This window comes from Pantherophis guttatus, chromosome 1, assembly GCF_059756535.1.
Source record: "Pantherophis guttatus breed Tessera chromosome 1, ASM5975653v1, whole genome shotgun sequence".
Taxonomy (NCBI): Eukaryota; Metazoa; Chordata; class Lepidosauria; order Squamata; family Colubridae; genus Pantherophis; species Pantherophis guttatus.
Window position 1 is genome coordinate 174990531 of NC_142063.1, and position 25965 is coordinate 175016495.

At 40.4% G+C, this 25965-nt stretch overlaps 1 protein-coding gene across 4 annotated transcripts in view; it reads right to left on the reverse strand.

The window, feature by feature from the left end:
* Window positions 1–25965, reverse strand: part of ERBB4 (erb-b2 receptor tyrosine kinase 4) — a 1174706-nt gene that overhangs the window by 190799 nt on the left and 957942 nt on the right. For all 4 annotated transcript variants that reach the window (XM_060688174.2, XM_034433703.3, XM_060688175.2 and 1 more), the window contains exons 18-19: window positions 24067–24189; window positions 23577–23675 (exon numbers count right to left, since the gene is read on the reverse strand). In XM_060688174.2, coding sequence (XP_060544157.2) covers window positions 23577–23675; window positions 24067–24189 — 222 coding nt within the window. The remainder of the gene's footprint in view (window positions 1–23576; window positions 23676–24066; window positions 24190–25965) is intronic.

Here is a 25965-nt window from a genome sequence, read left to right on the forward strand (position 1 = left end):
GTGGACTTCTCTGGGGAGCCTGTTCCTCCTCGCGTAATTTGTTTGGACTCTATAGACGTCGTCCAGTTCTCTAATGATCTCACGTTTATCTTGTTGGAGTACTTCTGCGATTAGTTCCGCCATCTTCTCTCCCAGATCCTCCTCTTTATCTTCTTCCACATTTTGGAAGCGCAAGAAGAACGACGCCCTGTCCATTTCTAATTGTATTAACGAATCTTCTAATTCCTTGTTTTGCATTGTCAACGTCTGATCTACCAAGTCCAGTTTCTTCTCATTTTGTTCTATTTTTTGCTCCGCCTTCTGGATCCTTTGTTCGTTGTTGGAAATTGAGACTTGAATCTCATTCATCTTCTGGTCCAGTAGGTGGATGTCTGTTTTTAGTTCGGTGTGATTTGTAGACATTTTTTCCTGCATGGCCATCATTGTTTCTTGGATTAATGTTAATGTTGACTGCACTGTTAGTAATGTTGGTGTTGCTATGGCCTTGTCTGTTTTTGGTAGTCCTTCTGTTGACTTTTGGGTAGCCGGGGAGGTCAAGGATATAGTGGGATTTGAGGGGGTCTTTTTTCCTGTTTTCAGGATCGTTGATGACATGCTCGTCATTTCTTTCAAAATTGTTTTTTGTTCTCTAATTATTTTTTCAATATTTCTCCAAATTTTCATACACTGGCTGTCACCTCCTTTTATACTTTCCCAGAATATGGAGAAAAGTTATTTATCAATCAATGTCAAATTATCAATCTGTATCACTTCCGATCAATGTCTTAAATACCCTTGTCAATCAATATCAGTTTATCAATCTATATCACATCCAATCAATATTATAAGTAAGAAAGATGAATTGGATTTATGGTTTGTACTTGATTTAAAATTAATTGATCTATTAAATAGTAATTAGTAAGAATTTATCTCTACTTTTTAATAATTAATTCAAGTCCTAATAATTTAAATCACAATAACACAATAGCTCCTAGGAACATCTATTATCTATAACTAAAGTTCCTATGACTAATTTACTGCTTAAAAAGATTTCTAATTCAAATTCCTATATAACTGTTTACCAATAAATTAATATATGTGGGTAATGTAATTCTAATATAACCATATGTCAATAAGTCAATATATGAGAATAGTATCAGTACAAATAGATGTAAATAAATATAGTTAAATACAATTAAATATAGTTAGATACAATGAAATAGTCAATTAAATGTATATAAATCTAATGAGTTCTATAAAAATATATCTTATGTTATAGGCAAAGGTCAGGGCTTAATTAATTAATTAATATAAAAATTTACTATTCTTATTAATAACAATGTTCTTATGCAGAAGGTCAAAATATTTAAAAGAAGAATTTCAGAAGGGGAGGGAGAAAAAGAGAAAGAGGGAGAAAATATCCAAAATTTCAGTTGGGGACAAGTAATATTTTTCCAAAGGGGTGATATTCTTTCTCACTCAGCCACCGGTCTCCTCCAACCCTTTCTTCTTTCCACGTTTACTTTGCCACTGTCAAAACTGTCAAAACTCTATGGTAAGCCTCGAGGCTAGATTGTCTCTATGACAGTCCTTTTCAATTTGCTCTGTCAGGCTTCTTCAATGGCTGCACTTCCTGTTCTCTGGCATAGTTGGATAGAGTCCAATCTCCGACTTCGTTCACCTTTTTGCTTTCACCGGCAAATGGTAAAAAAAAGTTATTCTGGCTTCTTTTGGTTTCCTTTCTCCCTATATCCACCGATCCTCTTCTTGCGCAAATAGTTTAACGTCCTCAGCTTCTTGCTTTCTGCACCGGCTTGTCGAGCTCTGTGGTCTTTCAGTTATTCTCCGATCTCCGTCGCCGCTCTTCTCCGTTCGAGCCCTTCTCGCCCGACTCCGCCGGCCCCTTCCTGATGTTCAATCTCATGTGCACAGGGAGGACACGTTTTAACCTCAGCACTGCAGCCTCCGATCTTCCTTGCTTCCCATCTAGTTGTCAGCTACCACAGCTTCGGGTCAGCCATTGAAAGGCTGACTTCACATGCGTCGGTTTGTCAGAGCTGCCCGGTTTTGCGAGAGGCGTTTGCGCTTCGCTTTCTCGCTCACCCGGCTCTCTCTATTGTCCGCGGGGCTCTCCAGGACCCGCGCCCCCGAAGGGATCCCCAAAACGCTGTGACAAACGGTGTTGAGGAGTGGTGATCACTCACTCAGCACCATGTCGCTGTAGCTCGCCGACCGGAAGTCCCGTCTTCCCACAGATCTTTTCCCTTGTCCAGTTTGATAGCAATTTAGAATATGAAAGCATATTCTAGGGTGTATTTTAGAATGTGTCATCTGAGAATATGAAAGCCACCAGAGAGATCTTGTACAGATCATATGCACTAATATTTGGCAGCTAAAGAACAGCAAGATTGAAATGATGCATGTTTATTTCATCTTCCATCATTAGTTGTTTTATTCTTTCTTAGAGAGTTCTGGACACAGATTCCAGAGCTAAGTTGGAACTTAGAATCCCTAATTACATAAGTTTTAGGATAGCGCTTTCATAGTTCTGTATTTAATCTATCTCCCTCTCCTCCAACTCTTCTGTTTTCCCCTTCCTGTCTGCTGCAATGTCTCCTGTAATAGAGGTAGTCCTGAATTTTGATCACGTGAGCACTAGGATGCTGCAATAGTTGTAAGTGTGAAAAACGGTCATAATTCACTTTTCAGTGCCATTGTAACTTTGAATGGTCACTAAATGAACTGTGGTAAATTGAGGACAACCTGTACTGCCCTACTCTGCGCTGCATAGTTTAAAATTTAACATAGACAAGGACTGCAGATTTTCTTATTCAGGCAGATTGAGTCGCCTGTCTTTTTCATTTCCTTGCTTTCTGCTTGATCCATGATCTAGCAGTGTCTCTCTATGTGGTTACACATAGTTTTTGATTAGGACACATCTACCTTTCAAATCTGAATCAATCAAAATAAAGTAGTATAGCACCTTGAAAAATAATTTAGGAAGATTGCTTTGAAGCACAGTGGAGCTTAAACATAGCACTTGTCTGAGACCCTTTAAAGCAGTTGCACTTTTTCTCATCATGTAGCACAGTGACCTTTTGAGCACCAGGGAGAGAGGTTTTTCTATGGACCGGAGGGGACATGGTTTCATGTGCTGCCTGCATCCCAAGAATAGGGCTTCTCTTGTTTGAGCAGTTTGGTTTCTGGCATGCTGCAGACCGGTGCCAGTCCACAGACCAGGGGTTGTGGATCCCTGATGTAGCAGGTTTCTGAATCATGAGGCTGATATATAAAGTTAGAAAAAGTCTTGAGTGAAATAGTTGCAGATATGGCTTCTTTTGGCTTCCATATACTTGATGGACCTTTTCAGAATTATTTCCAAAGTAAATTCAAACATTTTATGCTAGCCAGTTACATTTGGCTATATAATTGTACAATTAGCAGAAATTTCATCCCTTCTGTTGCTCCCTGTGCCAACAATTTTTAAATGGATAGGGAAGGTGTGCTGTGGAATTTTATTTTCAGCTGGATGCCACTGCAGTTGTCATAGCATTTGGAATCCTGCTTGCACAATATTCCCATCATGTCCATGTTTGTATCTAATTTTCTCTTGGATTTTAAATGCAGATTTATATTCCTCAAATATTCTTTCAAGTAAAAAATCATTTTACTGCAACTCAATTTTATTACATGTTAAAACTGACAAAAATCATATCAAAGATTGCTAAGTTAGTTTACCATGGCATACTAGTATTCAAAAAACTATGATGTGAAGTATTTGCTGAAGGGGTCTAGTATAAGTATCAACTGATGCTCTTCAGAAGCTGAAAAGGCTTCTTATGAGTTTTCCTTTTATATTCCTCCTAATGTGGTATTTATACTATAATAATGTGGTATAATGTAGTATCATACCTCATATCTAATACATGTTGATGAACATATAACTTATAACCTCTTGTTTCCTAAATTGCAAATACAATTCACTTAACAACTGACCAGTTTAACAGTGGATATTTGTCAATTGTGGTTGTAAGCAGAGGACAACTTGTACATAGCTGAAATGCAGCTATCAGCATCTGAAATATTTTGTTTAAAAACTTTTCTACCTTCTTTAACAAGGGATTTATGACTCAATTATGGACTTTCCTGGCTCTAAGTACTATTGATAACAGCATCCCTGGATACTAGCATCAGAGGTAGGAGAAGATAGTTTTCAGTGGTTGTTTCTCTTCTGTCTCAGTCTTTTTTTATTGATTGGTCTACTATTTTTTTTTTTTTGCAGGTTTTCTATATTGTGAGTCACTAATACTCTCAACCAAAATATATAAATAGTTTTCCTATGTATAATGATCTGTGAGAATGTCCTTTGAGGAGGAGGAGGACAGACCACAGACTAGATTAGGTAATTGTCAGATAAGCAGTAGCTTAGTCCACAGAAGCAATGGGGGTGTGACAAAAAGTTTCTTGGACGGTAAAAATAACGGTGGAGATAACACTTTCAGTTTTGCAAGATTCTGTTACTATAACCTTAAAATAAAGATAGTATTAGTATTGATGGTTGGTGCTTCTTGTCTGGACTATCTTGAAAAGCTGACATTGTCACAGGGAACTTCATTGAAGTTCTTTTCCAAAAGGAGTACATAGAACATTAAGGAATCTTTTTTTACATTCTGACTATCAGGATGCCTGAAGAAGATGGTTTTTATGGTTAATATTTTTGCAAGGAGAGGATTGTTATTTTTAAAAACATGAATAGAAAAAGCATTGTTAAATATTCTTGAAAATAGTGGATTCAGTTTTGGATGACATTTATCTAACTCAGAGCGTTGGGAACGTTTCATCTATTTCATTTTCATTTATCATTATTTAGGGCCTGTAAATACAGAAGTATATTGTATATGAAATAGGATGTGATAGGATTCGCCTCCTGTCGGGGATTCTGTTTGTTCATTTGTTCAGCATGAGAATAGATCTGACAGGTATCCAAATTTCAGGCTGTTTTTACATAATGATAAAGAATGAGGAATCAGATTTCCTAAGACCTTTCTTCTGCCTGTGCATTAGCACTTGATCTAATTTACAATGGCAAAAATCTGTCTGATGTCCTTAACCTAATCTGTCTAAACCTCTAAATTTCTAAACTCTTGGCTCTTCAGCACACTGAAACCGGGATGATTAATTGCACGCTATTCTTTTTTTCATGGCTTCTATGTTTGGCTCCTGACTTCCAAGTCACTTAACTCAGAGGTATTATCATGCTATCATAGTTCATCAGATAAAGAGTAATCCTAAAGAAGTTTTTTTTTTGTGGGGGGGGAGAGTCCCCTCCCCAGAAAATAATGTTTTAAAAATTACTTAGTTGGAAATACAAATATACCCATTTGCACAAAAGAATTAATGGACACATACAGATCTGACATCAAGAGTCAAAAAAAGGGCAAAATAATATTTCAATCTCCCAGGATATTCTATGGCAGACTTTAAAGCGACTGTTTTGGAAAAATAAGATTTTAACAGCACCACTGAGTGAGAGACAGCTGCATTCTCATACAGCAAATGATTTCAGGCAACTGTAATGGCTTCTGGACTACTGTAATGCTATCTACATGGGGCTCCCCTTGAGGAGCACCTGGAGGCTCCAACTGGTCCAGAATGCGGCCGCGCGGGTAGTTATGGGAGCGACATGGCGCTCCCATGTAACACCTCTCCTGCGTGAGCTGCACTGGCTCCCGGTGGTCTTCTGGGTGCGCTTCAAGGTCTTGGTTACCACCTTTAGAGTGCTCCATGGCTTAGGACCTGGGTACTTACGAGACCGCCTTCTGCCACCAGTAGCCTCTCACCGGCCAGTACACTCCCATAGAGAGGGGCTCCTCAGGGTGCCGTCGGTCAAACAGTGTCAACTGGTGGCCCCCAGGGGGAGAGCCTTCTCTGTGGGGGCACCTGCCATTTGGAAATAGCTCCCCCCGGAGATACAGAGGATCCCGGATTTACGCACTTTCCACCATGCCCTCAAGACCTTTTTATTTCAACAGGCTGGCCTGGCCTAACTTCCTTTTAATTGTTAATTTTAAATTTGTTTTAAAACAATAGGGGTCTTTTAATCTGTATGGGCCAAATTATTTAATGTGCTTTTACATTGTTTTTTAAATTTTGTATTATGTGTGTTTTATCTTTTGGCTGTTCACTGCCCTGAGTCCTTTGGGAGTGAAATGAGGTGCAGCCGATGAAAACCTTTTATTTGTTAGTTGCAAAAATGGTTACATAATTCTTTTTTGTTTTTTGCTACTGGGCTCTCCTTCTTCAACATATTTTCCTTGGCTTCAATATGTAGCCAGCTCTGCTTGTCAAGCATGTACTGATTGACTGTTAATCTTGAATCATCACAAATAATAATACCTTGTATTATTAATATGGATCCCATAAAGAATTTATTTATAATAAATTATAAATAAATAGCCTGGCAAATCTATTACCATTTAGAAATTGAAATGCCAAAATGTCTATTTTAAATTGCCAAAAAAGCTAGAAGCATGAAGAGAAAATTCTTGAATAATAGTAAATTCTTTGATACAGACTATTAATTCCTTACAGTATTAAAAGTATTGGTATTAATTGCACAGTTCTAGATAGCAAATATTGCTTTAAAATTCAGTGCTTCTTTCTCTTTCCTTCTTTCATTATTTACAAAAGTGGAATCTTGTTGTTTGATAATAACAGCTCTAATTTTATTTAATATTAATATTTTATTTTAATTTTTTTAAAAAAAGACAAACACTGAATTTGCGGGGAATAAACAAGAAAATTTAGCTTCAGTAGTTTTAAGAATCGGAATTACTGAAAAATATAAGCAAAACCTGCAGTTACATTGGAGAAAAATATCTCTGACACATATGCACCAAGACAAATTCCTTGTGTGTCCAATCACACTTGGCCAATAAAATTCTATTCTATTCTATTCTATTCTATTCTATTCTATTCTATTCTATTCTATTCTATTCTATTCTATTCTATTCTAGTCTAGTCTAGTCTAGTCTAGTCTAGTCTAGTCTATTCTATTCTATGATGTGAGAGTGAGTATGCTGACCATTAACAGATTATCAGAGTTGGAAGGGACCTTGTAAGTCATCTAGTCCAACCCCTGCCCAAGCAGGAGACTCTACACCATTTCTGACAAATGGCAGAAGGAGACTGAATGCATATTAGTTATAAGTTATAAGGTAAGGTAAGGTAAGTTATAGGTTATAAAGTAAGAGGTGAGGTGAGGTGAGGTGAGATTTATTTATTTATTTATTTATTTATTTATTTATTTATTTATTTATTTATTTATTTATTTATTTATTTTTGAATTTATATACCGCCCTTCTCCCTGAGGACTCAGGGCGGTGTACAGCCAGAATTAAAAAACATGAAATACAAATATTAAAAACAATTAAAATATATATAAATTTGGCCCAAAATTAAAAATACAAACCAATTAAAACATTTAAAATTTCTTCTTAAGCCAGCCCGGCTTGCTGGAAAAAGTGGGTTTTAAGGGCACGGCGGAAGGCACTAAGGTTTTGGATTCTCCTTATCTCTGGGGGCAACTGATTCCAGAGGGTAGGTGCCCCCACAGAGAAGGCCCTCCCCCTGGGAGTCACCAGCCTACATTGATTGGCTGATGGCACCCTGAGGAGGCCCTCTCTGTGGGAGCGCACGGGACGATGGGAGGTCGTCGGTAGCAGCAGGCGGTCTCAAAGATAGCTAGGCCCAATGCCATGGAGCGCTTTAAAGGTGATAACCAACACCTTGAAGCGCACCCGGAAGACCACTGGGAGCCAGTGCAGCTCGCACAGGAGCGGTGTTACAAGGGAGCGCCATGCTGCTCCCATCACTACCCGCGCTGCTGCATTCTGGACCAGTTGGAGCCTCTGGGTGCTCTTCAAGGGGAGCCCCATGTAGAGAGCGTTGCAGTAGTCAAGGCGAGAGGTGACGAGGGCATGAGTGACTGTGCACAGGGAATCCCGATCAAGAAAGGGCCGCAACTGGCGAATCAGGCAAACCTGACAAAAGGTCCCCCTAGTTACAGCTGTCAGATGTTCCTCCAAGGACAGCTGCATATCCAGGAGGACTCCCAGATTGCGAGCCCTTTCTGTGGGGGCCAAAGACTCGCCCCCAATAGTCAGTGATGGAGTCAGCTGACTATATCGGGATGCCGGGAGCCACAGCCACTCAGTCTTGGAAGGGTTGAGCTTGAGCCTGTTCCTCCCCATCCAGATCCGCAAGGCCTCCAGGCACTGGGACATCACTTCAAGGGCATCATTGGGGTGGCCTGGGGTGGAGATGTACAGCTGGGTGTCATCAGCGTTCTGGTGGTATCTCACCCCGAAGCCACGGATGATCTCGCCCAGCGGCTTCACATAAATGTTGAACAGAAGGGGTGAGAGGACCGATCCCTGCGGCACTCCACAGATGAGAGGCCTCGAGGTCGACCTCTGCCCCCCTGCCAACATAAGCTGCGACCAGTCGGAGAGAAAGGAGGAGAACCACCGCAACACGGTGCCTCCCACCCCCAACTCTTCCAGCCGGTGCAGCATGATACCATGGTCGATGGTATCAAAAGCCGCTGAGAGATCTAACAGGACCAGAACAGAGGAGCAGCCCCTGTCCCGAGCCCTCCAGAGATCATCAACCAACGCGACCAATGCCGTTTCCGTGCTGTGCCCAGACCTGAAACCCGACTGGAACGGATCTAGATAAGATGTTTCCTCCAGGAATTGTGGGAACTGTCGCGCGACCACACTCTCAACAAACTTCGCCATGAAGCGAAGGTTGGAGACAGGACAGTAGTTGGCCAATATTGCCGGATCCAGGGACGGCTTCTTGAGGAGAGGCCTCACCACCGCCTCTTTCAAGGCAGCAGGGAAGTGGCCCTCACTCAGCGAAGCGTTGATAACACCCTGGAGCCAGCCTCGTGTAACCTCCCGGGAAGCCAGTACCAACCAGGAGGGACACGGGTCCAGTAAACATGTGGCTGCACTAAGTCTCCCCAAAATCCTGTCCACATCATCGGGAGTCACAGCACCAAACTCCTCCCAGATAACATTCTCAAGACTATTCCTCGTCACTCTGCCCTGATCTACCCAGTCAGAGTCCAAATCCCCCTGGATCTGAGCGATTTTGTCATACAGGTATTGTCCAAAATCCTCCGCCCTGCCTTCCAAGGGATCCTCCCGCACTCCCGGATGGAGCAGGGAGCGGGTCACCCTAAACAGGGCGGCCGGACGATAAGATAACATAAGATAAAATAAGATAAGATAACTTTTATTGTCATTTTTTTTACTGTGGGCACATTGGCCCATAAATGAAATTCTGCTGCCTGCTCTCAAAAGAAAGTATATATCTACCCAAACACATACATAATACACATATAAACATGCTATATACATACATAAATATATACTTGCATTATGTGTGTGTGTGTGTGTGTGTATCTCTCTCTCTCTGTGTGTGTGTATGCATGCATGCATGTATGATGCGGGTATATATTTATGTATGTATATAGCATGTATATGCATATACACATACATACATACATGCACACTTTAATATACACACATGTATGTATGTATGTATGTAGTGGAAAGAGGAAACTCGAGAGTTCATAAGGTTGATGTTATATGGAACAAAACTGTGACTGAATGGGAGGTACATGCATCTCTTCCCCAGCCCCACCTCTATCTTTGATTATTTCAGGTAAAACGAACAATGGTCTTCCATAAATCTGGAAAGGGAATGATATTATACCCTTTCCATAAATCTGGAAAGGGTATAAGATGCTTTGAGGGGAGAGACTGAAGATCCCACAGGCAGAAGTTTTGTACTTTTGTACAGAATTAAATCATGGTCTGTGCATGCATTGCTTTAAGTTTAGCAAACTTCAACCTCAAGTTCTGCCAAGTCTAGGAACAAAGTGCATTGTAATATTTTAATGTTTCTGTTTTAGAACAGTTTTAAAAAAGAAATTTATTTAAAATATGTCTATTTATCTACTGACTGAGATTCAGCATGAGTACAGAGTACCTTCATAAATGGCAAATAGAATGGGTTTGACCTGCCTCACTCTCATCCCCATCTAAAAGTAGATAAATGTAATGGATAATCCAGTTTCTGGTTTTTACAAGTTGATTGCTCCAACAAGTTAGTACATGACACCTTTTCTCCACCAATTTCAAGAGTGGGTATCCTCAAGTAAACAAGACTGTTCCTCCCAGGAATACTGGGAGTGTCTATGTACTGAAGTGTCTATGTATTGAATGATAATTGATCAATCTTTCTTTTCTGAGCTGATCCACAATGAGGACTAGATTTTTCATAGAGCTTCCAGAAAATATATAGGGACAAAGTACTATGTTCCTAGGAAAAAGGAGTGCTACAGCAGGAAGTCATTTCTACTGCATTTTGACATAACAAAGTATGTTTTCTCTGCATGACTCTGTATTTTGTATAAATAAATTATGTATTGCCATTTTAAATAAAAATTATGCCTATAGATAATGGAAGAATTAAACTTCATTGTCCTGGATATTACATATTCCTGAACTTCCAATATGATGAAAAAAGGATCCATTGGCTGATTGTATTCATTGCCATATTTTTATGTTTGAGTGGATACAGATAGACATCCACCTCTCTCACTCCCTCTTCCTCTTTCTTCATGTATTGCTAAACAAAACATTATCTCCAGTTAGCAAGATTTCTTTCCAGAGATATTAGAGAGCCAGAATACAAGTGGAAGAAACCAAGAAGCTGACTTGGATTTTACTTACAAAACCAACCCAATTTACAGGCTTTGTTATCAGGAAACAACTGAATACGGGAGAATTATTTCAAATCATATCTCCAAACCTTTAGTTTAACTTTCCCCTAGCAAACGTAGCAGCAGTGTCTTCTATTATTAGCTTCTGGTCCAATATTGGCTAACCAGATCAGTCAAACTGTCTTCATATCAATGAGCCTGGGGACTCCCAAAGAAGTCTATGTATGCAGAGTTATGCTTGCAGCCCCTAATTATTTTCAGAGAGATAATGAAACATTTAAGTGTATAGAGGAATAAAATCACTAGGGAATATCAGGGCTGTAGGCTAGACTGGGAATTCAAAACTGTCCAGAAAGAAGGCAATGACAAATTATTTCTATAACACTGCCAAGGGAACAACATGGATGTGTCAGGAATTAAGCTTTAATCCAGAGGTGTTTATTATCTTTACCTACTACAAGGACACTTGGATAGTGGGGCTTAATTTCTCTGCTTTACTAATATTTTAAATACTTTATTTTACGTTCTAATCATGAATGTACTCCACTATGTAGAGTTGACACTCTGATGATAGATCATAAACAATATTCTCCTAACTACTTTCAAATCAAATGATCTACTCTGTATTAAAACAAATTAGAAGGGTTGAGCATAGCATAAGTGTTAACATTTCTTTGAAGAGCTATTTTTTGAAGCAAGAATCAATGAAGAGTTTCAGACTATTAGGTTTAATTTGTAGGCTAGAACTTGGCTGAAGCTTTCCAGAATCTCACATAGCATTGCCAGGTCTGAATGTTCCTTGTTACATCCAGAACTGAAGCCAGTTCCCTCTGCTGATAGCACCTAATAACCTGATCATATACCTGCTTGCATTAAAATCCTCTTCCCACATTTTCCAGAGTTATACTGAACTTATTTTACATTTCTTACACAACTCTATGGGCAGTTGCCTACTTATGTTCTCTGCACTCCTGACTGAGAAATTCAAACCTTTTGGGTAAAGTCAACACAAATTTCTCTGGTCCTCCTAGTTTTCACTGCAATTCTTATAGCAGTTTTGGAGGGGAGCGAAGGGCAGCAGATTTTCTTAGCAATAGCTCTTGCAGTCCAAGGGTTGGGGATACCTTATTTGTGAGGAGCACTTGAAGTTCATTCGCTTGTAAAGAAAAATCTGTTCCTGGTGCCTTTCTCTTTCACTTCTTGAAGTTATCTATCTACACTGACCTTAATGTATAAGTCTACTTTTCTTGCCCTTTCTACGTCATCTTTTTGTTGTGTGTGAATATGAGAATATTTTTTGATAGGAATGTAAGAGAGTTGCTGTGTTCATTTGTATGCTTTGTGCCAGTGTGCTGCATTATCTGATGCTTATTTTTTTCTATTTTTATTTAGTGCATTTATATACTACTTTGTGTGACATACATATATGGTAAAGTAGATGAAAAAGAAAAATATCAAAAATGCAATAAAATGAAAGCTCAAAACACATTCAGATATATACTGGGGACATCACTGACATCATTTACATTTTAAAAATGTAAAGAGAGCATTACACCATCTCAACCCCCTAAGTTTGACTGGAAGAGCAAAGTGTTTATGGCTTTCTTAAGACCATTTGGATTTCTCCAAGAATGCTATGTTAAATAAAGTTATGTCTTTCTTTTTGTATATATTGTTTATTATCTGGTAGGCTATTATCTTGTTAGAATGGATCCTGCAGTCTTGCACTTACCTTAATTTTACTGAAATTGTTATTTTCTTTTTACTTATTCAGAATTCAAGAAAAAATAAAGGAAGCAATAAAGAATCATTTACGTTGCTATTTGAGTTATCTAGCACTCAAAAGGATTTGCTGGATATAGATCCATGCATTAATTTAATAAAAGACTTTTAACACATGCGAGGGTCTGTATATTAGAAAACAACATTTTAGAATTACTTTTATATTGTCAGGGATTTTGGTAAAGGAATGATTAAAATGTACATCCCCCCCCCAATCAGGTGAAACTCGAAAAATTAGAATATCGTGCAAAAGTTCATTTATTTCAGTAATGCAACTTAAAAGGTGAAACTAATATATGAGATAGACTCATTACATGCAAAGTGAGATAGTTCAAGCCTTGATTTGTCATAATTTTGATGATTATGGCTTACAGCTCATGAAAACCCCAAATTCACAATCTCAGAAAATTGGAATATTGCATGAAATCAATAAAACAAGGATTGTACATAGAACAATATCGGACCTCTGAAAAGTATAAGCATGCATATGTACTCAGTACTTGGTTTGGGCCCCTTTTGCATCAATTACTGCCTCAATGTGGTGTGGCATGGATGCTATCAGGCTGTGGCACTGCTGAGGTATTATGGAAGACCAGGATGCTTCAATAGTGGCCTTCAGCTCTTCTGCATTGTTCGGTCTCATGTCTCTCATCTTTCTCTTGGCAATGCCCCATAGATTCTCTATGAGGTTCAGGTCAGGCGAGTTTGCTGGCCAATCAACCACAGTAATCCCATGGTCATTGAACCAGGTTTTGATACTTTTGGCAGTGTGGGCAGGTGCCAAGTCCTGCTGGAAAATGAAGTCAGCATCCCCATAAAGCTCGTCTGCAGAAGGAAGCATGAACTGCTCCAAAATCTCCTAGTAGACAGCTGCGTTGACCCTGGACTTAATGAAGCACAATGGACCAACACCAGCAGATGACATGGCTCCCCAAATCAACACAGGCTGTGGAAACTTCACACTGGACTTCAAGCATCTTGCAGTGTGTGCCTCTCCATTCTTCCTCCAGACTCTGGGTCCTTGGTTTCCAAATGAGATGCAAAAGTTGCTCTCATCAAAAAAGAGGACTTTGGACCACTGAGCAACAGACCGGTTCTTTTTTTCTTTAGCCCAGGTAAGACGCTTCTGATGTTGTTTGTTGTTCAGGAGCAGCTTGACAAGAGGAATACGACATTTGAAGCCCATGTCCAGGATCCGTCTGTGTGTGGTGGCTCTTGATGCACTGACTCCAGCCTCAGTCCACTCCTTGTGAAAGTCCTCAACACTTTTGAATGGCCTTTTCCTGACAATCCTCTCCAGGCTGCGGTCATCCCTGCTGCTTGTTCACCTTTTTCTTCCACACTTTTCCCTTCCACATAACTTTCTATTAATGTGCTTTGTTACAGCACTTTGGGAACATCCAACTTCTTTTGCAATTACCTTTTGAGGCTTTCCCTCCTTATGGAGGGTGTCAATGATGGTTTTCTGCACAACTGTCAGATCAGCAGTCTTTCTTTCAGTCTACTGAACCAGACTGAGAGACCATTTAAAGGCTCAGGAACCCTTTGAAGGTGTTATGGCTTACTTAGCTGATTAGAGTGGGACACTTTGAGCCTAGAATATTCACAATATTCTAATTTTCTGAGATTGTGAATTGTTTAGTTTAGTTTAGTTTAGTTTAATGTGATTTATATGCCGCCCTATCTCCAATGGATTCAGGGCGGCTCACAACAGTAAAATACACAATGACATTAATGCAATATAAAATTAAAAGTCCGAATTAAAACAGTTTAAAATCAGTTTAAAAACTATTAAGAAACACCCCCCCCCCCTTATCAGTCCAGGCTACGAAATAACCAGGTCTTCAAATCATGGCGAAACGAGCGAAGGTCAGGGGCCATCCGGAGCTCCAAAGGAAGTTGGTTCCAAAGGATGGGTGTGCCCACAGAGAAAGCTCTCCCCCTGGGGGTCGCCAGCCGACATTGTCTGGCCGATGGCATCCTGAGGAGGCCCTGTCTGTGGGAATGCACCAGGCAATTGGGGATTGTTGCTGGCTGCAGGGGGTCCGACAAATATCCCGGACCTAAGCCATGAAGGGCTTTATAGGTGATAACCAGCACCTTGAACCTCACCCGAACGGCAACTGGTAGCCAATGCAGGCCACGCAGGAGGGGTGTAACATGGGAGTGTCGAGACACTCCCATCACAACCCGCGCGGCCGCATTCTGCACCAGTTGAAGCCTTCGAGTGGTTTTCATGGGCAGCCCTAGGTAGAGAGCGTTGCAGTAGTCGAGACGGGAGGTGACCAGCACATGAGTAATGGTGTGTAGGGCATCTTGGTCCAAATCAGGGCACAGCTGACACACAAGGCAGACCTGGGCAAATGCCCCCCTGGTCACGGTCGCTACATGATCTTCCAGAGACAACCATGAATCCAGAAGGACACCGAGGTTGCGGGCCCTATCCACAGGGGGTAACACCTCACCCCCGGTGGTCAACGATTAATATCTAGATTGGACCCAGATGGTCTTGGCAGGAGTTTGGGGGTTTTCATGAACTGTAAGCCATAATCATCAAAATTATGACAAATCAAGGCTTGAACTATCTCGCTTTGCATATAATGAGTCTATCTCATATATTAGTTTCACCTTTTAAGTTGCATTACTGAAATAAATGAACTTTTGCACGATATTCTAATTTTTCGAGTTTCACCTGTAAATGGCAGGTTTTGAACCACATGCTGCTATAATGTTTATTTGTGTCTCATCCTTCCTCCACTGAGCATACAGATCTAATTACAGGTAGTTCTTGAATTATAACCATTTAGCAGCCATTATGATCGGACCCCAAAGTTATGACTGTTGCAATGCCCCTATGGTTGCATGATCACTAATTAGGTGTTTGGCAGCCCATCTGCACTTATGATTGCAGGAGTGCTTCAACTATCTCCATTTGCCTATATCCCCCTATTTATTCCCCTTTGGCCCACTGCACTCCATGGTCACTGCTGCTCTAGCTGACCTCTTCTTGCTTCCTCTGCTGACTAAGCATGCCTAACTGGTCCCTTTAGGAAGCAGCTGCTAGCCACATGAGGCTTTCTTCCCAAGGCCATTTGTCTTGAGAGACCTGAGGACAATGGCCTCACACAGCCAGCAACTGCCTCACAGGCACACCTTGTCAGAAATGGGAGCAAGAAAATGGCAAAGGGCAGCTGGGGTGGTGGAATGCAGGGCATCTGGGGGCTTTCTGGGGCAGCTAGGGCTTTGTGCTGTATTGCTGGAGTGGCTGAGGCTTTGCATCACACCACTGGGGCTTCCCAGGGTGACTGCAACTTTGTGCTACACTGCTGGAGCTTCCTGGGAGGACTGGAACCTCTTGGGGCAGTTGCAGCTTCATACTGCACTGTGGTTCAGGGGCTTCTTGCAGCCCCAGAGCTAAAGCATGCCAAGAAGTCCCTAAGCCATAGTGTAGCAAGCAGCGCCAAAGTTGCATGGTTCTGGGGCTTTTTGTTTTCCTCAAGAGAGGGTGCAAGGATGGGGGTAACAGCAAAAATGAGCAGAAACAGGCAGTTTGGGGGAGTTCCCCTACCAAGGCCTGGGGCTGGGAAGGACCAACCAAGCCCAGAATGGCTTGGATTGGGTAGATCCTTGGCTAATGACTGGTGGAATTCAGTTAACAATGGCAAAGGAGAATGTCAGGATTGTTGTTGCTAAGTAAGGGGACAGGGGTCAAGTGATGTTGCACTTTACAACCACATCACTTAGCAATGGAAATTCAGGTCCCATTTGTGATTGTAAGTCAAGGGCTACCAGTATTACCTTCCACATGTGCAGATATATTTTATGGCTATAATAGTCCTTGAGATACTGTAGATTAGTTTAGGCCCCAATGTGATTCAGCAGATACAACAGTGGATCAAAGATTAGTACAACTAAAAGTCCACAAACTAGCTTTAATGGATATGCAATGCAAACAGAATAGCGAAATATATAATATCGTTACATCTATTTATGTAAAGAAGTGGCTATGGAGATGGGATTGTAAGTACTTGCACTTCAGTTTATCACATTCATTTATCACATTCCTTAAATTGCAGAAACACTACCATACAAATAATTGAACAGAGAAACCTCCAGGTTCTCTCAATTTTAGAAAACTTTTCTCAGGGCTGTTCTCCTTCTCCCTAAATTAGAAATGTAATATCTCGCTATTAATTGCATTTTGATCATTTCCCTAAATAATTAAAACAAAGCAAGTTGAAGTAGCTAAAGAAAAAAACTATAAGAAATCCCAGCTCCTTCTAAACTCACATTTTGCAAAACAAGTCAGGTTCTTCATAAAAATGATTACATTTCAGACCAGTAGAAATGTGCTTATAAAGGGTTGTTTTGTTCTTGCAATCTAATTATCAAGACATATCCCTTTAACAATTTTTGCAAGTCTCAAGCTTCAAATCTCAGCTGACTTTTTTGTAAAGTCTCTCTTCTCTGAAGAACAGTTAAGATAAAAAGTTGCTAGACAGCGGAGCTCTGTGATTTTCTTTGTTCAAAGTATGGCCGAGATATTTTATCCTCTAAAGTAGAGTAACAAATGATGCCTCAAAGCCAAGATACATTGTACCCAAGGCTATTCAAGTTATTTTGACTGGGGTGGGGGTGGGGGCAAAAAGAAAAGAAAACCCACATAAGGCCTCTTGGTAATAGAGATACAGTAGGAGCAAATTAAATTATCCAGATTCCCACCCACTTTCTTGACACATGCAAAGCGGAAGCCACTTAACTCAGGGTAACAATAAGTCTAGTTCAGGAAATTTTGGGACTTTATGGGTTTCAATCCAGGGGTGAAATGCTCCCGGTTCGGACCGGCTCGGGCGAGTAGGTAGCGATGGCAGCGGGCAGTTCGGAGAACCGGTAGCAAAAATCCCTGCCCCCGCCCCCCATGCCCAGCTGAGCTGCACGATCATCAGAGCCTTTTTTTCCTTTTAAATGGCTCTGATGAACCAAGCTTTGACGATCCCAGCTGAGTTGCCTGCTAATCAGGCAACTCAGCTTGGATTGTCTGACCTATTTAAAAGAAAAAAAGTTTCTTTTTTTCTTCCGTCCCCCCCCCCCCCCGCCTCCAGCTTGCTTACCTTAGCTGCTGGTCGCAATGCCTGCTTTGCTTGGCTTGCTGTAATACCTGCAATCCATTGCATCAACAAGCAACTGCCTGCAATCAAGCTCATCGGTGAGCAGCTCTATCTGCAACTTTAAGACTTGTGGACTTCAACTCTCAGCAAAGCTGGCTGAGGAATTCTGGGAGTTGAAGTCCACAAGTCTTAAAGTTGCCAAGGTTGGAGACCCCTGTTCTATTGGGTAAGTTTTTTCCCCACTTTGGGAGCTTTATCTGTATCTGGATCCGTTCCAGTCGGGCTTCAGGCCCGGGTACAGCACGGAAACGGCATTGGTCGCGTTGGTTGATGATCTCTGGAGGGCTCGGGACAGGGGGTGCTCCTCTGTCCTGGTCCTGTTAGATCTCTCAGCGGCTTTTGATACCATCGACCATGGTATCATGCTGCACTGGTTGGAAGAGTTAGGGGTGGGAGGCACTGTGTTGCGGTGGTTCTCCTCCTTTCTCTCTGACCGGTCGCAGTCTGTGTTGATAGGGGGACAGAGGTCGACCCCGAGGCCCCTCATATGTGGGGTGCCGCAAGGGTCGGTCCTCTCACCTCTCCTGTTCAACATTTATGTGAAGCCGCTGGGCGAGATCATCCATGGTTTCGGGGTGGAGTACCATCAGTACGCTGATGACACCCAGCTGTACATCTCCACCCCGGATCACCCCAACGATGCCCTTGAAGTGATGTCCCGGTGCCTGGAGGCCGTACGGATCTGGATGGGGAGGAACAGGCTCAGGCTCAACCCATCCAAGACCGAGTGGCTGTGGTTTCCGACGTCCCGATATAGCCAGTTGACGCCATCACTGACTATTGGGGGCGAATCATTGGCCCCCACGGAGAGGGCTCGCAACTTGGGCGTCCTCCTGGATTCACGGTTGTCTTTAGAAGAGCACTTGACGGCCGTGACCGGGAGGATTTTTTATCAGGTTCGCCTGATTCGCCTGTTGCGTCCCTTTCTGGATCGGGACTCGTTACGCACGGTCACTCATGCCCTCGTCACCTCCCGCCTGGACTATTGTAATGCTCTCTACATGGGGCTCCCCTTGAGGAGCACCCGGAGGCTCCAACTGGCGCAGAGTGCGGCCGCGCGGGTGGTAATGGGAGCGACATGGCGCTCCCATGTAACACCTCTCCTGCGCGAGCTGCACTGGCTCCCGGTGGTCTTCCGGGTGCGCTTCAAGGTTTTGGTTACCACCTTTAAAGCGCTCCATGGCTTAGGGCCTGGTTATTTACAGGACCGCCTACTACCACCAATAGCCTCCCACCGGCCAGTACGCTCTCATAGAGAGGGACTCCTCCGGGTGCCGTCAGCCAAACAGTGTCGACTGGCGGCCCCTAGGGGGAGAGCCTTCTCTGTGGGGGCACCTACCATCTGGAATGAGCTCCTCCCGGAGATAAGGAGGATCCCAGATCTGCGCTCCTTCCGCCGTGCTGTGAAGACCTTTTTATTCCATCAAGCGGGCTTGGCCTGATCTCTTCCCTTTTTAAATATGTAAATTTTAATCTGTTTTTAAATTATTGGGGTATTTTAATTTGTCTGGGCCAAAAAGTTTAATTTGATTTTATCGGGTTTTTTAAATTTTGTGTATTTATGTATTTTATTGTTGGCTGTTCACCGCCCTGAGTCCTTTGGGAGTAGGGTGGTATACAAATCAAATAAACTAAACTAAACTAAACTTTTTAAAAAATAGTTAATTGGGGTTTTTTTTAGTTGTTCTTTTTTTATACCTAGCCATTTAAAGTTTAGGAAGTTTTAAATTTAGCTGCTTGTATATAAAAATAAAAATAAATTAAAATAAAATAATATTTGTGCAGCTTTCTGAGATTTAGTGTGTTTCTGTAGTGTTTCACTCTAACTACACAAACACACAAAATCTCACAAAGTTGAATGTGGAATTTTGTGTGTGTAAAGTGTGAAAGTTGGTTTTTTGGGCTTTTTGTGGCTGTGTCAGGTTCCTGCTTGTTGCAGGGGCCATTTTGGGTCTAGCACAGCTGCTTTTACATTATGGGTGAGCCTGTTGTGTTGTGTTGTGTGTGTGTAAAGTGTAAAAGTTATTTTGGGGGGCTTTTTGTGGCTGTGTGAGGTTCCTGCTTGTTGCGGGGCCATTTTGGATCTAGCACAGCTGCTTTTACATTGTGGGTGAGCCAGTTGTGTTGTGTTGTGTTTTGTAGGTTAAAAAAGGGCAAAGAAGTGACATTGACTTGGCCACGCCCACCCAGTCACCTTACCACCAAGCCCCGCCCACTATTTAAGCCCCACCCACAGAACCGGTAGCAAAATTTTTAGATTTCACCCCTGTTTCAATCCTATAAAACTCTAATAAGATTTCTATCGTTTAAGCAAAAGAAAGATGAATGAAAATGAAAAGAACTGGGATAGAGGGAAAAAGTCACCATTCAAACCTCAGGATTTTCTTTGCTATTCACTTTACTGTTTCCTGTTGTGATCAATATAGGAAGGAGCTGCCACATCATCTAGTTACAAGGTGCATTATGTCATTATAGTCATTATGAGTACATTAGAAAATGTTTGAGGGCTGTGAAATGACAGTTGAGTTACCAAATTGCTGTGGCCTATTCTCCTCTATACGTGCAACATTTAAGGGCCCAACTGGTTACAAAAAGCACTCCTTGCTCTCCTTTTCCTTTTGCCATCATTCAGAGAGTGAAGAGAAAGCCAAGCTCCTAGTGCTAATCACTTGGTCTTCCACAGAAAGCAGGCATTCCACTTGCATATTTTTTGTACCATCACTCTAATGGGTTATGCTAAAATACTTATTTATGCATGAGTTAGAATAAAACACTCACCACATCATATACTATCTTACTCATTCTACATACCATCAAAAGGCAACAGCTGAGTTCAAAATCTTTGCAGTAAAAAGAATATGCAGCCTTAAATTTGAGACTAGTAACTATCCAAAACACATAAGCCAAAGATTTTTTTTAAAAAAGGAGCCAAGAGCCATTCTTACCCCCAAAAGCTAGCTCAAGGGACAACATGGCAATAATATAGGGTTCATTTTGCCAGTTTGTGGGAGAGTTCTGTTTGTACAATTATAATCAATCCAATATGTGCCTATATCTGTACCTCTAAAGTGGCTTGAACAGCCTTGACTGAATATGCAACTTTATCACAGAAGAGCTATTGCACAGAGATATACCCATGATCCTTTCTTTGCTTTCATCAACATAGACAAATTCTTTTTCAAGAAGACAACCTTTCAAGAAAACACATTCTGACTTATTTAAGATTTCCAGGCATATTAGTATGCTGAATTGCATTCAGAAACAAGTTAGTTGAAGTGTATTTCCATCAACCAGTATCAATTAGCAATGTGTGTCCAAAAGGAGACCATGCTCATCATAGTAATCAAAACTAGAAGTCATCAGAAGACAGAAAAAAGTGGCTGGGCTAATCTTTCTAAAAAGAAGCAGAATTGCTGGAACACAGAATGAGGGTCAGCAGCATGAAACCTTAATCAGATTGATTTGGGGTGAATCAAACTGAATGTCTTCAAATCAATTGTGCAAAAGCCTCAAAAAACTGATTCAGAAATCTGAATCAAATAAATCTGAATTGTTCAATCTCCCCACACTGAATCTAATTAAGCTTACTATCTAATAAATATTGATTGTTATTGCCATTTCTAAGCCATTCAAAGTTTTCATCCATTAATACATGGTTCTTGTCACATTTTGAAATTGAAAAATTGTCACATTTTGAAATTACCTATTAGCTTAAAGAAGCAGTGAGTTTTTTCCAGCAAACTTGGTGGAAAATATATTAATCAGTCATTCCCTGCATTTTTATTTTTATTTTCTGCCAGTAGGCAAATACAGTTTTAGTTTTACTACTATTTTAGTTGTATTTTAAATTTACTCTTCTTGAATACAACCTACTTCTTGGTAAACTAAAAAAATGTGGGATAGACAGCATCATCACTAGATGGATTTGTAACTGGCTGACAAACTGTACTCAACGAGTAGTCCTATATCTACATGGAGGGAAGTAAGCAGTGGGGAGGTTCCGTCTTAGGCCGAGTACTCTTCAATATCTTCATAAATTTCTTAGATGAGGGAATAGAAGGGAAACTCATCAAATTTGCAGATGTCACTAAGCTGGCAAGAATAGCCAACACCCCTAGAAGACAAGCTCAGGATCCAAAAAAATATTGACAGACTTGAACAATGGGCCCTATCCAGCAAAATGAAATTTAATGTGGAGAAAAGCAAGGTTTTACAAATAGACAGGAAATATCAAAGGTACAAATACAGAAACCTGGCTCAAAAACAGTAACTGTGAAAGGGAACTTGGAGTCCTAATGGATGATGACTTAAATATGAGCCAGCAGTGTGTGGCAGCAGCCAAAAAAGCTAATACAATCCTTGGTTGTATAAACAGAAGTATAGAATCAAAATCACGTGAAAGTACCACTTTATAAATCCTTAGTAAGACCACACCTGCATCCAGTTTTGGTCACCACATTACAAAAAAGATGTTGAGATGCAAAGAAGAGCAACTAAGATGATTTTATATGTCAGAGCAACTGCCTGGAGACAAAAACATATGAAGAACACGTGCAGGAATTGGGTATGGAAAGTCTAGAGGAAAGAAGGACTAGGGGGTGACATGATACCAATATTCCAGTATTTGAAGGGCTGGCACAAAGAAGAGAGGGTCAACTTATTTTCCAAAGCACCAGAGGGCGGGACAAGAAATAATGAATGGAAACTAATCAAGGGGAGAAGCAACCTGGAATTAAGGAGAAACTTCCTAAGAGTGAGAACAACCAGTGGAACAGCTTGCCTTCAGAAGTTGTAGGTGCTCACTGGAGGTTTTTAAGAAAAGACTGGACAGCCACCTATCTGAAATGGAATAGAGTCTCCTGCTTGAGCAGGGGGTTGGACAAGAAGACTTTCAAGGTCCCCTCCAGCTCTATTCTGATTTATATTTTGTGGAGAAATAGGATATAAATAAAACAAATGAAAATAAAGCAATATGACAATTGTATCACTGTATACTACTTTATATTATGTGTGGTGCAGTGTTCGAGAAGACATAACCTGATAATAATGAAGAAAATTGTTTTCTAGTCTGAGTTGGTGCTTAGAATAATCTAAGGAAGTAGAAGAGTTAGCAATCAGATGGGTTGTGTGATGCATATAAAAAACAAACAGAGCTTTGTACATTAAAAAATGAGTGGAGATTTGGCTGCATTATCACAGTTACCAACTTTTCTGAACACATCCTGCTGGCATCCCTAAAATTAATATTCCACTGCACAGATCATCAAATGAAGAAGCAATCAATTGCAGAGAATGTCTCTGCTGCTCCCTTGTGGAACAAATGATTGGCATGATGTGGTGGGAGCCTTGGGTGGTTAAGGTCATTGAAAAGTGTCAAATTCATATAAATTGATATATTCATGAGGAAATGATAAAAGAAAAAAAAACAATAGAATATGGGTGCAGGATACTCTAGTGGTTGTCTATGTTTAATTTATAGGAGCCCTAATGGCTCCCTAGTAGTTAGAATACAGAATTGTAGGCTAATTCTGCCAATAATTTTGAAGTTCAATCCTAATGGGCTCAATGTTGACTCAACCTTCCCTCCTTCTGAGGTCAGTAAAATGAGGACCCAGATATGCAGACTCTGTAAACTACTTAGAGAGTGCTGTAAAACATTATGAAGCAGTATAGTATGTTTAAGTGCTATTGCCATTGCTATTATTCAGTTGCAGTGTATGTGTGTAAATGTTGCTTTTGGAAGTTGTTGGCTTGTAAATTGGAAGAAGCATACAAATAATTCCTCTCCTCCTTAAAACTATCAATAACATACATACATATCACTGTAATGGGACATTAATATTACTTACATCCATAAACTCCACATTAGCCTTTGGACCAGTTGTCTCATTCAGTATTTTAATTGCTACAGGAATCTTCACACTCTCTCCCTCAGGAACCCAAATGCCCTAAAAAGTGATGACAAAGTGAACAAGAGCATATCTAATCAAACGGTAAAATAGTCCTCTTTGACCATAATTTGACCATACCACCACACTTTCACACTGGCAATAGGAGAGCAGTTTTGACTGTGCTTGAAAGTACAAGCTAACTTAGGCACTAGTAAAGCAAATTGCACAGCATTTGGTCCCCCAACTCTTGCCAACCTTTCCCAACTTCTTATTGTCCATTCAATTCATTAAGAGAAGAAACAAGAGGGTTTATATTAAGCTGAACATTTCTAAGAAAAGGAGATTTATATCCTATTCTAGAAGCCCATTGATTTCTACCATTCCATTTGGATAATCATCAGATCCTGGGAACAATAGTTGATGAAGGACTGCCGTTAAGGAAACATACCTTATATACAGTTCCAAAGGCCCCCGATCCAAGGATCTTGACGCGCTTTAGCTCAGTTTCCTTCAAAATGCGAAGTTGTGCCTGATTGGGTGCTGTGCCACTAGGAGTCAAAGGTTCTACCAGCTACAACAACAACAAAAAACAAAAAAGATAGTAAGAAGCCATGAAAAGCACTATCCATAGTTGGATTTTAACATAGTAGGTATTGTTTGTATCTTATCTTTCATGCCGCTCCTTATTGTGCTTTACTCTTGATGCCATCCAGCAAAAATTAAGATAATGAAAGCTGACTAGAAGTAGGCTCCACTGAACTCAGTAGGATCAATTTTTGAAGAGGTAGGCATAGGCTTGCATTGCCTTAACAGCAAAATGAGAAACAAATCTCTTTAAGTTTTCCAAATAAATTTTGTTTAATTATGCAATATATATGTATCTGTCTGTGTGTGTGTGTGTATTTCCTGTAAAAATAACAAAGAAAATTTAAAATGAGAGAATTTATTTGTTTCTTTGTTATAGCCTAACTTTCCTTCAGAACCTAAGACAGCTTACCCAGCACTCCCTCCTTCAATTTTTCCTCATAACAACTACCTAGTGAGGTGGGCTGCTTGACAGAGTCATGCACCCAAAATCGCTCAGGGAGCTTCTCTGGCTGGGGCCGATCTTAACCTTAACTGCTGCATTAGAACAGCTCTGAGTGAACTTTTGGCATTTGACTTCAAAATGTTTAACAATGATTCACTCTCAGTCCATATGAACGTCAGGTTTAAGAATGAGAATGGATTTTCTTCTTCACATTAAAAGGTATCATTCTGATTCCTATGATTTAATTATCTGGGTAGCATTTTTTTTCTTTTCTTTTTTTTTAAAAAAATTAAAATTCCTAAAGACAACAGAGACATTAATTTAATAGCAAATCTTTTATAGTTTATGTGGAATTTTGTTTTAGGTGTGTGTATATGTATGTGTTTTCAAATCAGTGTTGTTTCCTGCAACTGCATGCACAAGTTCCTCCAGTTTTCTTGGCAAGATTTTTAGGAGTGCTTTAGGATTACCTACTTCTTGGGGCTGAGAAAGAATGACTGGCCAAGGTCACCCAGCTGGCTTTTTGCTAAGACAGAACTAGAACTCGCTGCTTCCCAGTTTCTAGCCTGATGCTTTATCTATTACACCAAACTGAGTCTCAATAAATACTCAAGACACCTGCCATTGTAAAACTATGTAAATTAATATGCTACATTTAAATTTAGAAAGAAATACTTAAAGTTTTTATAGTATACATGATGCAAAAACAGTTTTGTTCTGCAGAAACATGTTTGCTTATGTTTGTTCTTTATAAACAAACAGAACTTAGCTTATTTATTTGTGAACTCTTATAAACCTTTCACTAATTTTCTTAGAGAAAAAACTAGTCATGTTTGTGGAAAACCAAACTGAATTCACAATTGGTAAAAACTATTTCAGGCATCACTTCTCTTTTACTGTAGGAATTATTCTGTTTCTGCAACATGTACGTTGCAAAGTAAGTAATAAGTATATTGTTGTAACTATAGGTCATAACATAAGAATACAATAAAATACAATAATAATAATAATAATAAAACAATGAAGTTATAAAACAGCATGATGGAAGTATTAGACAAAAGGTTACAACAAAATAAAGCCAAGCCACAACTAAGAACTTTAAGTATTTCTTTCTAAGTTTAAATGACAGCTGAGCAAATATAGCAACTTGGTTGCTGACATCTGGAAACACATCTGCAAGGAAATAATTCAATTTTTCAAGGTCAGAGTCCTTGAGTTCATTTGCCATTAATAATATGGCCTGATCTCATTGTAAATGGGGCAGTGGAGGACATAATGGATAAGGTTCTCTGCTTGACCAACACTACAAGGACAGAG